At 42.8% G+C, this 14,330-nt stretch overlaps 1 protein-coding gene across 1 annotated transcript; it reads left to right on the forward strand.

Moving 5' to 3' along the window:
• Nucleotides 1–704: 704 nt before the first annotated feature.
• LOC120560406 (homeodomain-interacting protein kinase 2-like) lies at nucleotides 705–13,296 on the forward strand. Its single transcript, XM_039802871.1, has 10 exons — nucleotides 705–1,058; nucleotides 2,449–2,486; nucleotides 2,796–2,975; nucleotides 3,086–3,277; nucleotides 5,360–5,541; nucleotides 7,250–7,373; nucleotides 8,621–8,740; nucleotides 8,834–8,917; nucleotides 10,394–10,560; nucleotides 12,508–13,296. The coding sequence occupies exons 1-10, from the start codon at nucleotides 980–982 to the stop codon at nucleotides 13,100–13,102; spliced, it is 1,761 nt and encodes a 586-aa protein (XP_039658805.1). The 5' UTR covers nucleotides 705–979; the 3' UTR covers nucleotides 13,103–13,296.
• Nucleotides 13,297–14,330: the final 1,034 nt, after the last annotated feature.

A 14,330-nucleotide genomic window follows, 5' to 3' on the forward strand; every position in this document is an offset into this window, starting at 1 on the left:
AGTCTGGTAGGACCAGGCTAATGTACCAGAGTCTGGTAGGACCAGGCTAGTGTACCAGAGTCTGGTAGGACCAGGCTAATGGACCAGAGTCTGGTAGGACCAGGCTAATGTACCAGAGTCTGGTAGGACCAGGCTAGTGTACCAGAGTCTGGTAGGACCAGGCCAATGTACCAGAGTCTGGTAGGACCAGGCTAATGTACCAGAGTCTGGTAGGACCAGGCTAGTGTACCAGAGTCTGGTAGGACCAGGCTAATGGACCAGAGTCTGGTAGGACCAGGCTAATGTACCAGAGTCTGGTAGGACCAGGCCAATGTACCAGAGTCTGGTAGGACCAGGCTAATGGACCAGAGTCTGGTAGGACCAGGCTAATGTACCAGAGTCTGGTAGGACCAGGCCAATGTACCAGAGTCTGGTAGGACCAGGCTAATGTACCAGAGTCTGGTAGGACCAGGCTAGTGTACCAGAGTCTGGTAGGACCAGGCTAATGTACCAGAGTCTGGTAGGACCAGGCCAATGTACCAGAGTCTGGTAGGACCAGGCTAATGGACCAGAGTCTGGTAGGACCAGGCTAATGTACCAGAGTCTGGTAGGACCAGGCTAATGGACCAGAGTCTGGTAGGACCAGGCTAATGGACCAGAGTCTGGTAGGACCAGGCTAATGTACCAGAGTCTGGTAGGACCAGGCTAGTGTACCAGAGTCTGGTAGGACCAGGCTAGTGTACCAGAGTATGGTAGGACCAGGCTAATGGACCAGAGTCTGGTAGGACCAGGCTATGAATAATATGCATTGACAACTGGTCATTTTTAAAAACAAACTGCCACGGAATGTTCTGTCTTTAGAATGGAATTAATATTCAGTTACAATGACTCAAAAATCCAGAATTCATCGTGTAAAACTTCAGCTGAAAACATTTCAGGGACTGCAAACCAAGTTAGTTGATGTCTATGTAAAAGACACGTGTATGTTAAAGAAGAGACGATGAACCGCGCCAGGGAAAAAGTAGATTACAGTAAAATGCCATCACGCTCAGCCAGCCGTTTGAGAGCAGACAAAAGAGGTAAGGAACCTGAAAACACAGTAAAGCTGCAAAGAGTAATCCATTAGTTGTGAGCTATTACATTAATTGGCATCTAATTTGATAATCAAGAAATTGGTTTGAGTCATTTTTGTATGAAAAAACTCTGATGTCAGCTTGTTAAATGTGAATATTGTTCTAGTGTCTTCTCTCCTCTGTGACAGTAAACTGAATATCTTTGAGTTGGGGACAAAACGAGACATTTGAGGACGTCATCTTGGGGCTTTTTGGGGAAACACTGATCCACATTTTTCACCATTTTAGAGACCAAACAACTAATCCATTAACTGAGAAAATAATCAACTGATTAATCAACAAGGAACATATTTGTTTTTTTCTTTATTTGTCAGGGACAGTGCACATTAATAAACATTTCTGTAAATATGCCAGAATTTGCCAAAAGGCTAGTCTTCACCTGCAGTCCCTGGCCAGATGTTACAATAGCCTCCCTTAAAAACAACGATAAATACAATATAAATACTGGACATGTGCACTAGATACAATCACATAACATTCTTGTAATTTAGTTGAAACCCTAAAACACACACACACGCAAACGCACACACGCAAACGCACACACGCAAACGCACACACACACGCACAAACACACGCAAACACACACGCAAACACACACACACACGCAAACACACACACGCACAGACAAACACAAACAGAGACACACACACACACAGAGAAACAGAGTGGTGGGAAGGAACTTAATACATGTGGTCAAGCACACCTGCACACACGCAAACACACAAACACGCACACACACACAAACACGCACAGACACACACACTCACACGCAAACACACAAACACGCACACACACACGCACGCGCACAGACACACACACACAGACAAACACGCACAGACACACACACACAGACACACACGCAAATGCACACACACACATAAACACGCAAACACACACACGCACAGACACACACAGACACACGCAAATGCACACACACAAACACACACACACACACACACAAACAGAAACACGCACACACATGCACACACACACAGAAACAGAGTGGTGGGAAGAAACTTAATACATGTAGTCAAGTACTGTACTTAGGATGCGTGTACTTTTTAATCTAAATTCTGTTCCACTTATATGTTTACTCAGATACTTTGACGGGACAGTTGAAGCCACTAGTTGCTTTGCAGATTAAGATTTTACATTCTGAGGACGAGAACATTATTTTCCGTTAGTTATTACAGTGTTCTCTGGGCGCCCCAGATACTGTTATATTACTGTTTCTTTTAACCTGTTTTTATTACAGTGGAGCATTTATTAACATAAGTAGAAAGTGTCATCTTATTAATCTGTGGATGTCGTGTTGTCTCCTCTGTTTCTCTGTCAGCTGTCGCAGGTGAAACGAAGACATCGAAGAACCATGAGGTAAGGGCTGCTCGATTATGGAAAAAAAATATATATAATCACGATTATTATCGGTCAATATTGAAATCACGATAATTTAACACGATTACACGTTGACTTCTCGTTGCTATTATTGAACTTAAAATAAAAAACACATACTAATAACTTACTAATAATACTTTCCTATTTAAACTTTATTTTTATAGAGAAAATAAGAGTTTACTTGCAATACGTAATGAGCTAAATAATAAGTTTTTCTCGATTATTCTGTATTTGTGATCATTGGGAACCGAAATCATAATCACGATTACATTTCGATTAATTGCACAGCCCCACCGTGAGGTGCGAAGGAGAGACGTGCTGTGCAGCCGCACATGTTACTACCGCATTCAGGACTTCATCGGAGAAGGATGCTTTGGCAAAGTTGCCAAGTGTGTGAACTTAGTCACATCACAGGATGTAGCCATCAAGATCCTAAAATCTGAGAATAGCGAGGACGTTGAAGAAGAGGTAGATCACTTTCCTTCTTTTGGATAATTTCCTCTTCCTTCCCTCCTTACTGATTTGAGTAAATGAGGTGCTGATACCATGCGATGTAATGTTTGCTCTTGTCTCCGCAGATCAAAATGCTCAAAGCGGTGAGCGCTCTTGACCCAGTCAAGAAGAACGTGGCGCAGTTCCTCGAAATGTTTAAACACAAAGGACAAACCTGTCTCGCTTTCGAAATGTTAGACAGAAATCTTCATCAACTGTTGAGGGAGAGACGCTACAAGCCGCTGTCCCTCAGTGAGATACGACCGATAGCACAGCAGGTAAACACTGAGGGGAGTAATGACATTACACTCAGTCAGATGAGGATGATGACGACTGTGTTCACACAGACACACACACACACACACACACACACAAACAGACACATACACACATACACACACACACACACACACAAACACACACACACAGTGCGTTTCACTATCTTTGTGGGGACCCATCATTTACATAATGCATTCCTTAGCCCCTTACCCTAACCTTAACCATCACAACTAAATGTCTAACCTGAACCCTTACCCTAACCTTAACCATCACAACTAAATGTCTAACCTGAACCCTTACCCTAACCTTAACCATCACAACTAAATGCCTAACCTTAACCCTTACCCTCACCTTAACCATCACAACTAAATGCCTAACCTTAACCCTTACCTTAACCTTAACCATCACAACTAAATGCCTAACCTTAACCCTTACCCTCACCTTAACCATAACCTAATTCTAGCCCTAATCCTAAAACTAAGTCTTAACCCTCAAACAGCTCTTTCAACTTGTGGGGTCCAGCATTTTGGCCCCCCAAAGCTGTCGGGACCCAACAAGTTTACTGGACTCCCAGTTTTTGGACCCCACGAATATATTTAAACAAGAACACACACACACACACACACACACATCTGTATCTCTACTATGCAACCAGCCCACCAAACCATACGACGATATCGGTTGTTTGTTCCCCTCTAATACGACCTACAGGAGTGTTTTCTGTCCCTCATATCTAAACCTGAGAAGGTCCCGGTTTTAAACACGTGGTTAACGTTGTGAAAGGTCCCAGTTTGGTTAGGGTTTAGGCACCAACACTACTTAGTTAAGGTGATCAAAAAGATGGTGGTTTGGGTTCAAATCCGACGTTACTTCACTTCCTGAAGGTTACCACGTGACGCAGACACGAGACGTAGCTCCGATTGTTCTGTGAAGAACTCGCCGTTTACTTTTATTTAATGGGACATGAACCCTGGTCTCCTGGGTGAAAGTCCTGTGTTTCTTTGACTCATCCATCCCCCCAACCTGCCTACTTTTGAGGACATCTGGCGCACATTCTACTACTTTTGAACGTACACATGGTCCACCAAAAATAGTTCCTTTAAAGAAATGCCAATGAACCAGAGCACGTTTTTCTCCCATCCCGGAATGATGTGTGGACTAGCCAGACCCTCCTCTGCAGCGCTGTGGAGGAGGGTCTGGCAAAGGGAGACTAGGTAAGAATTAAGGTGACGAACTGGTCACTTTACTTCCTGATTTGCTCCCATCATAACTACTACGGCCTCTAGAGGGCGCTACCACTATGAAGGTACATCTGAGTTGTAATTGCTGCTTGAACAAACGACCTATGGGAGCGTTTTTTCGGTGGAGGACAGTCTCCGTCTGTATCTGTCTCAGTCTGCACGCTGGTCACTGGTGTCTTTAATCATTCACGTTAGGGCTTTGACTCCGAACTTCGTTTATTCGAATATCATTCAAATATTTAAAAAAATAATCATATTCGAACGAATATTAGGTAGCCCTTAATATTCAAACCTGTTATGGGCATTGTAGAAACCATAAGGAAACTCCAAGGCAGTCTCTTGTAGAAAAATTAAAAAGCCTTTATTAAAAACTCCGACACGTTTCGGCAAACAAGCCTTCGTCAGGGACTCAACAGTTGACAAATTTTTCTACAAGAGAGTGCCTTGGAGTTTCCTTATGGTTTCTACATTATGTTTATCCCATCCAAAGAGCACCTCAAGCTAACATTTTGAGTCCTGGAAGTGCTCCGTTACAGACATTTGATAAATCTGTTATGGGCATTATTTTTTGTAAATGTATTTGCTTGTAAACGTTGTTTTCAATTCAGATTCCGAGGCTTTTTCACGCATTTCAAAATGTAGCTACAAGTCTGACTTTTCATATTTTTTTTTTTAACTTAAGTTTGATATCAATATAGGTCTTACTGAAGGCATTTAATGGTCAAAATATTATTAATAAATATTCAAATATATTTGAATATTAATAAAGAAACAAACTTTGAATATGATTTTTGGGCAAAAGTCAAAGCCCTATCACTTGTCCTGTCTTTGTCTTTGCAGTTGCTGACGGCCTTTGACGCTCTGAAAGGCATCGGTGTGGTTCACTCGGACCTGAAGCCGGACAACGTAATGCTGACTAACCACCAGGGCGAGCCCTTCAGGGTGAAACTAATAGATTTCGGGGTGTCCTTCCCCACCTCAAAGGAGCATCGTGGACATACAATCCAACCTCTGGGTTACAGGTACATTCACTCTGCACAGCTCATCTTTGAACACAGTGATTGATGTATTCTTTATTTCCATGTCATGCACACAAAGGGCCCAACATTTCAGTTTCAGCGTTCAAACATTTAATTACATTTCACAATTATTATGGGTTATTTTACAGCTCGTTCTTAAAGTGTAAATTGCAGGTTACAGTTTTCATGAAGTTAAGCAATGTGCTTATTAAACATAAAGATTAGAGCTGCCCACCATTGTTTTGTATGGCTTTTTATAACTAAATGCTGAATATAATATGAAAAGTTGGTAGTTTTTACAGTGGAGAGCGGTCTGAGAGACCTCCGGTTTACAGCGGTGTGTGTGTGTGTGTGTGTGTGTGTGTGTGTGTGTGTGTGTGTGTGTGTGTGTGTGTGTGTGTGTATACGGTCTGAGAGACCTCCGGTTTACAGCGGTGTGTCCGAGCGAGACTGTCCGAGCGATGAGCCAGCGGCCGGGGCAGGCGCTGCTGGTTGTCGCCTCACTTCATGGAGCTTCTCAACTCTGAAAACTTTGCAGCAAACTGTCAATTCAGCAACGATTTGTGCAAGACTGCCTATATTCGAAATCTAAACAGTTAATTTCTCGCCTAAAACGTTGTCAGAAGTGAATTTAGTGATGAATAATATGGCGAAAATGGATAAAATTGTCCCGTTGTTGGCCTGTCTATGTACCTGCTATGGGTTGCTACTCCCTCTTATGACGTCATCACCCAGTTACTGTAAAAAACATGCTACCTTTGAAGAAACCCCAATAAATGTTATTTTAACGCATTTTAAGACAGAAATGTTTAAATATATACATATTGAGCACTTTATTTACATATTAATTGGTTGTGGTGGTTAACCTGCACTTTACACTTTAAGCAAAGTATTGAGTCTTCTCTCCCGAGCTTAGCAAATCCAAATCTGCTTAAAAAAAAAAAGCTTCCATTCTTGAAGAATAACTAAAATTTATTTTAAATAAAAATCTAGCCAGAAGAATTCTTCATAAATAGAGGTAATTTTAGTAAAAAGTACATCCCTTTACTACCAAAAATGTTAGCAAACATCCATTTGGATGATCTAACAGACAATGGCCCAATCCCAAAGTCCAGACTCACAGACTCACAGAGTTTGGTGCGTGTTCTCACGAAATTCGTAAGGGCTTAGGGTTGTCCCAATGTCGAATTTCAAAGTGCGTGAGCGTTTGAGTACACACTTACCGAGCCCTTTCCGTGAGTCTGCATCGATGCAGACTTCACCAAAGGGAATTACCCACAGTTCAAAGCGTTGTGACGTTTACCGCGGAGACTGTAGGGAAATCCGGAAATTACGAAGATAAAACAAGAGCTTGAAATAATGTGGAATCAGGCAGCCGTCTCCTGGGCCTTGGCCTTGTGGAAAGCAACAAACTTAAAATGAAAATTCCCAAACTGGCAAGTGTCAGCAACATCTTTGTTATTAAACGTTGCCAAGGTAACATGTGATCTCGTTAAGTGCTGTCCCGATCCCATTTCTACCTATCTGAGCCCATGTGGCCTCACACACGCACTCACTCACTTAGCACCTGAGATCAATTAAGTCTGTGAGTCTTTAGTCCTTAGTCCTCAGGGCTCACTTTGGGATTGGGCCAATGTGTCAATCTTCAGTACACATGCTGAATTTGACAAAGTACTTAACAGCTCTTGGGATTCTTGTACACCTCTCACAGGGCACCAGAAGTCTTCCTGGGTCTCCCCGTCTCCGAGGCCATAGACATGTGGAGTCTCGGCTGTGTGCTCTTCTGGCTGTACGTCGCCGAACACCTGTTTCCAGGTCACTTCCAGTACCAGTCTGTAAGTAACCAAATGCATCCGTACATAGACCGTACAAACGACGGACGTAGCATCAGTGACGTCACCCATTGGTTTTTGTGGACTTTTGAAGCCTCAAGTTTGACAATTTTGCTGTTGAAACCAGACGAGACAATTCTAGGACAAGTCTAAGCCAGTGTTGTTTATGGGGAACGGCCATTTCTCCGACGCTACATTGTTCCGACCTCTCGATAACCCGAAAAATTCCCTTTGGTCCTGCAGCCCACTAGTCCGACGTCCCTTTGTTTCGACAAAAATAAACCCTCTGCTCCGACATCCAATTGTTCCGACCATATAGGCTTTTGTGGATCACCTCCCATCCAAGAGTCAAAGGAATTAATCTTGCCGTTCAAATGCCAATTAAATCCCAAATAAAAAGGAGATCTCTCCATTTTCATCTGCACCTTATTTAGCGACACTCACCTCCAAAATGGAGATATCTCATTTAATTTTTTCATCTACGGTTTTCATGGTGCTGCGCTAAGCTAAATGCTAAAGAGGGAAAGTTGACGACTTGCAACCCATCCAGAGGAGATTTACTGGCAGGTAAACGCAGTGCTCCAGGTACTGCCATCATTTACCTGCATGTACGACAGAACAATAAATCTGCAAACTTTCCCTTAAGTTACCAGCTATAAACGCTACTGGAAGCTAGCTCGGTTGATTGGCAGAACGCTGAACAAGACATATATAGGCGACTAAAGTGTTCCCATTAACTTCGCTGAAGGGAAAACACACAGTGCGAGGGTCAAAGTTTAAGATAAAAACACAGACAACAGCCAAAAACAAGTTGAGGTCTATTTTAATGTCCACAGTGTTAGCATGGTTAGCATTGCTAAGCCTCTGTCCTGATTGACAGGTCCTAAAGCATCCCCTGATTTATCTTCTTTCATAAAATAAATGGGAGCATCATTTACTAAATGAACATCATGCTGTGTTGAAGAAGACTTGAAACTAGCGATTGGGACCATAAACTCATTATGAAAATGTTTACTGAGGTAATAAATCAAGTGAGAAGTAGGCTCATTTTCTCATAGACTTCTATAGAAACAGACTTCGTTTTGGAGCCAGTGGAGTCACCCCCTGCTGGAAGTTAGCAGGGGCTTTTTCAGACCCCTTAGCTTCATCCATTATTTTAACAGTATATGCAGGCGTTAGGCATTAGACACCAGCGAGGGACTCTGTAGGTGTAGGATGTCGGTTGATGTGATTCTTTAAATTCTCTCCAGATGAGAGGCATCGTTGAAATACTGGGACAGCCGGCTGACCACCTTCTCCGTGCCGGATACTTCACCCACAAGTTCTTTACGATGAACCAGAAAACAAACTACCCAAAATGGTGGCTAAAGGTATGTTAACCTTGTTGTGCCTTTGTCTCCCAATTAGACAACAACTCCTTTTTAAATGAAGAAGTATCTGATATATATATTTTGCTCTTGCAGACTCCAGGCGAGTACGAGCTTTACAACGACAGAGATCCTGGAGAATGGGACAGGTCTTTTAACAGACTGGATGACCTGATAACAGTAAGCGACCATTGTATGAGTAATTAATTAATTAATAACGATTCGCTGTGATGCTAAAGGCCGTCACAACCCAAGGAGATCGTCAGTGAGCTTCCGTTGCCATAGTTCTTGCGGTGTGTCACGCACCGTTGCCTTTTTTCGTCCGATTCAACAGACCTTGGTGAGGGGATTCTATCTGATTAGAAAATAACATAAAACACAGGGCTTAAGCGTGATTAATGGACCTGCAGAGACTCCACGCAGAGCTTTCGCCGTAGCCTACGTAAGTGGCCTGGAGGTTATACTTGTGCGTAGGTAGCAGGGCAGCGTGTGTGTGTGTGTGTGTGTGTGTGTGTGTGTGTGTGTGTGTGTGTGTGTGTGTGTGTGTGTGTGTGTGTGTGTGTGTGTGTGTGGTAGAGAGAGTGAGAGAGTAACAGTGATTATCTTCAGAGTGAGTAGTGACTCTAGAGTCACAGTGAGAGAAACAAACCTGTTCTTTCTGGCCACGGTGGGAAATCTGAAAAGTTAACCCTCTCCTTGATTTCATAAGATAAGATATATTTTATTAATCCCACACTGGGGAAATATGGAGAAGGCGAAACAGGAAATTAGTTAAATTTTTTGAGAGGTGACGTCAGGCTACGGCGTAGGGTCCGGCGAAGGGTTTCTGTCTCCACATACCTACGTACGAAGCCACGGCGTAGATTTAACGCAGAAGCATAAATAGCCCTTTACAAGCAGAGGAGCGGAGTTCGTGTCCCGGGGAAAACACAAGACTTTCACCCAGGAATTTAATTGCCCCTCTGGGAACAAATAAAGTTTGACTTGACTTGAATACTAGTCCAGACCAGCATGCCCAGAATGCACCTGAACACACCTCCCTGTAAGACCAGCATGCCCAGAATGCACCTGAACACACCTCCCTGTAAGACCAGCATGCCCAGAATGCACCTGAACACACCTCCCTGTAAGACCAGCACGCCCAGAATGCACCTGAACACACCTCCCTGTAAGACCAGCACGCCCAGAATGCACCTGAACACACCTCCCTGTAAGACCAGCACGCCCATGGGCACACAGATGGGCGCAGGTGCATTTGCTATTTAAACAACTTAGGCACTGGACAGGAAATTGACACCTGTGTCGGGCATTGCGCAGCGCAGGGTGCAAGATAGTGCCCTGAATGTTCATTCTAAAAAATCCCTATAAAATATCTATTTTTGTACATTATGTCCATCAGAAGGCAAAGGTACAAAAACCTACCTAACTACTTGTGTTGGTATATTTATTTCAACATAAACATGTCTTTTAAAAGATCCACATACCTACACATTCAAAATAAGTTAATAAAATAATGTCCTATACCATAAAGCTTAATATAGCGATCGTAGACTACTCTTCCTCCGCACCGCGTTGAGAACTGAGCCCCAGCGGCAAACAGGCTAGCTAACCAAGAGACAGGAAGGAGATAAAATGAACACTTTGTTTAAATTTTAGGTAGACATCGAGCAACCTGTTGAACTGGAGGACCAAAGAGCTTTTGTGAGCCTCCTGAAATCTCTTCTACAAATGGACTCGAAGAAGAGGATGGTTCCGGAGAAGGCTATCACGCACCCATTTGTTACAATGGCCCATCTGATGGATGAGACGGACATGAGCGAGTAGTAAGTTACTGTGTGTCAGCTACACCACAGATGCATTCTGGGATAGTTGCATTTCTTTAAACCAATCACTAACGTCTTGGGTGGCACTACTCTCCGGACGCAATGGCTCTGCTAAATAGTCTCAGGAAGGAACTGGTTTTGGTGGAACATTTGCACCAAAAGTAAACGCCATCAATATTAAATAGGGGAGTAAGAAAAAAATCGATACACTTGAGTATCGCAATATTTTATTTAGCAGTACTATTTTTTTTTTTTCAGTTTACATTCAAAAATATTCATGAAATAGTGGTTCACATTTATGTTGTGTTTAAACCCCCCTACCGCTAGATGGCTATGCTGAGACCTAGCAGTGCCTAGCAGTGCCTAGCAGTGCCTAGCAGTGCCTAACAGTGCCTAACAGTACCTAGCAGTGCCTAACAGTGCCTAACAGTACCTAGCAGTGCCTAACAGTGCCTAACAGTACCTAGCAGTGCCTAGCAGTGCCTAGCAGTGCCTCAGTGCCTAACACATACCTAGCAGTGCCTAACAGTGCCTAGCAAACAGTGCCTAGCAGTGCCTAATAGGGGTGTAACAGTACGTGTATTCGTACCGGACCGTTTTGGTACAGGGCTTCCGGTACGGTGCACATGTGCACCGAACGAATACAATCTTTTGTGTGCGGAACATAAGTAAATTTTCGTGTTTCCACACGAACATATTAAGTGGCGGAAGTCTCCGCGTTCAGCGCAAATCCCGCCCTGCAGCTGATTCTAAAGTTTTCATTGGTCATGTCAATATGTCAATCACTGTACAGATTGCCTACACCAAACACTGATCTCTAAACCTACCCGCCATCACTGTAACCTAAACCAATGAAATTGACTGCAGGGCGGGATTTCCGCTGAAGTGGTTTGGGGGAAAAAATTAAAATCACACAGCGCACTGTACAACAACCCGACAACAACCAACAACAACACATACGGCACGCTTTAGCCCAGCCTCTCGCTAGCTAGCGTCATGGCCAATGCAGACAAGCCCATAGACAGTATGGACAAGATGGAGCCTGAAGAGACAGCCATATCAGGTTTCCTGTTTGGGAACACTTGGGTTTCCCAGTGAAATACGTCAACGGACAAAGACTAGTCGATAAGACGAAAGCAGTGTGCCGACATTGCTCAGTAATGATAGAGTATGTTTCTTAATGCTGCACTTTAGACTGTGGAAAAGTTCTTAAAAATCTGAGCAGGTCTAAAAACTGAAACTGTTGATTCTGGACTTTACACTTTGGAAAAGTTATATATATTTGTTTAATATGAGCAGGCCTACAAGCTGGGATTGGTAATGCTGCACTGTAATCCATAGTTTTATTTATTTATATTTTTCATTATATTTTATTATGTGATATTGGTTTGAGACTGAGAGTATTTTATTTAGTGGAGAACTTTGCAGCAGTATTTTATTTCTTATTCTTTTTTTATTTTATATATATTTTATTTATTATATTTTATTAAAAAGTGTTTAAAAAAGTGTAAACAAATTGTTAAAAATAAGTTTATAGTAATAAACAACCTGCAGTTTAATGTTTGCATTTCTTTCTCTTACTGTACCGAAAATGAACCGAACCGTGATTTTTGCGTACCGTTACACCCCTGGTGCCTAACAGTACCTAACAGTACCTAGCAGTGCCTAGCAGTGCCTAACAGTGACTAACAGTGCCTAGCAGTGCCTAACAGTGCCTAACAGTGACTAACAGTGCCTAGCAGTGCCTAACAGTGCCTAGCACTAAATCATGTAATAACTAATTGTATTACATGATTTGATCTAGGGTGGGAGGGAATTCCAGAGTTTGGGGGCTACTGGGGGCTACTACAGAGAAGGCTCGGTCCCCTCTGGTTTTTTCAATAGGCGCATGATTGAATGGCTGATTCTTTCACTGCTTGTCATGTGTATATGTGTGTGTTTCTTCAGTGTGAACGAGTCCTTTCACAAAATGCTGGTGTGTCCAATGGATTACGCAGAAGAGGAACGCCCATCTGACGACGAGGCAGATGAAGAGAGCAAAGGTGAAGGGCCTTCAGCCAGAACTCGTACCAATGGCACAGGCTTAGCTTCTAGCCACAGGGCGGACAGTACATCTGACGGGTTTCCTGATGAAGCGAAGAAGAGCCCGCTCCAGAAATTCTTCAGCAGGGCAGACAGTACATCTGACGGGATTCCTGTTAAAGCGAAGAAGAGCCCGCTGAAGAGAGCCCAGAAATTCTTCAGCAGAGCAGCCAGTACATCTGACGAGTTTCCTGATGAAGCGTTGAAGAGCCCGCTGAAGAGAATCCAGAAATTCTTCAGCAGAGCAGCCAGTACATCTGATGAGTTTCCTGATGAAGCGAAGAAGAACCCGCTGAAGAGAATCCAGAAATTCTTCAGCAGAGCATCCAGTACATCTGACGGGTTTCCTGATGAAGCGAAGAAGAGCCCGCTGAAGAGAATCCGGAAATTCTTCAGCAGAGCAGCAAGGACCTTGCTTGGAAAGAAAAAAATTTTGAATGTTACTTGTGTTGCAGAGTAAATGATGTGTGCATACACAGTAGTGCAGCAGATTAGTAAAAAGATACTCTCTAAGGGCCACTATTTTAGAAAAAGGCATTGGCCACTCAAAAATTCAATATGCTAATATTGCTATTCAATAGAGAGCTGAAGTCCCGCCCCTTCCGGTGGACCTCATGGGACCTAAACTCAGAAAAAATATGAACAATAGTGAACGGGGAGAAGCTAATTATTTTTTGATCCCGTTTGAATTGAGCCATGGACTACAAATATGATGTTCGTCAATTTAAAAGAAAATTTTTCAACCGAAGAAAGTCTCAGTTAGCCGTAGGTTTGTCGTAGTACCGCTTAGTTTAGTGTGAAACCGCTCAGTGGACTACATCTCCCGTCTCACACAACCTACCTCACCTAGCTTGATGCTCGGCTTGCTCGCTAGCTAGCTAGCTTAGCTCTGTTCCACAACACATGTAACGTTCTCTTACCTGATGGGTTTTATCCAGTGAAGTGATTTCAGCAGATAAGTAAAAGAATAAGCGAGATCCTCTGCTCATTAGAGTAACGTTACATCCCCGGTACCATACACACACACACACACACACACACACACACACACACGCATACACACACACACACACACACACACACACACTTAGGGGTCTCCTTGAATAAAGAAATTCTTAGTTGACTAACACTTATACGATTTTGTCGACTAATCGATTAGTTGATTTAATTGACAGAGCTGTGCGCTTTGAGAGGTGGTTAAGACTAGAAAAGCACAATATAAATGTAGTTAATTAACCATCTGTAAAACTGAGTTTCTCCACAATTAATCCTGCAAAAGCACCACTTTAAATCTTGTGTTTACCATAAATGTGCTCAGAAGTTTCTTGGAAATAAGTAATTAAGCATGAATAAGCATAAAAAATGACTAATCAACTAAAGAAATCTTAGTCGACTAAGACCAAAACGACCGATTAGTCGACTAATCGACTAAGAGGTGGCAGCCCTACATCTATAACTAGCTAATTGATGAGGGGCTGTTAGACAGATATAGAGATAACATGGGCACAGGCTAATTATTGATCACTAACATGCAAGTTAACATTAGTAATTAAACCTAAACAGCTAACGTAAGTCCAAACTGCCTGTGAGCTTCTCCTGTACTATACGGTAATTCCTCTACTGTGTGACAGTAAGTCTCGTGGTTGTGACACAATTGTTAGCCTATTTTTATAAAAGCGTCTGCTACG

Source organism: Perca fluviatilis, chromosome 6 (genome assembly GCF_010015445.1).
Source record: "Perca fluviatilis chromosome 6, GENO_Pfluv_1.0, whole genome shotgun sequence".
NCBI lineage: Eukaryota > Metazoa > Chordata > Actinopteri > Perciformes > Percidae > Perca > Perca fluviatilis.

Excerpts from the sequence above, each read along its gene's own strand:
- LOC120560406 (XM_039802871.1), top strand. The coding sequence starts at position 980 with ATGAACCGCGCCAGGGAAAAAGTAGATTACAGTAAAATGCCATCACGC. Across the intron at positions 2,487-2,795 it reads AGACATCGAAGAACCATGAG|CCCCACCGTGAGGTGCGAAG; the intron begins GTAAGGGCTGCT and ends TTAATTGCACAG. Across the intron at positions 2,976-3,085 it reads GCGAGGACGTTGAAGAAGAG|ATCAAAATGCTCAAAGCGGT; the intron begins GTAGATCACTTT and ends TTGTCTCCGCAG.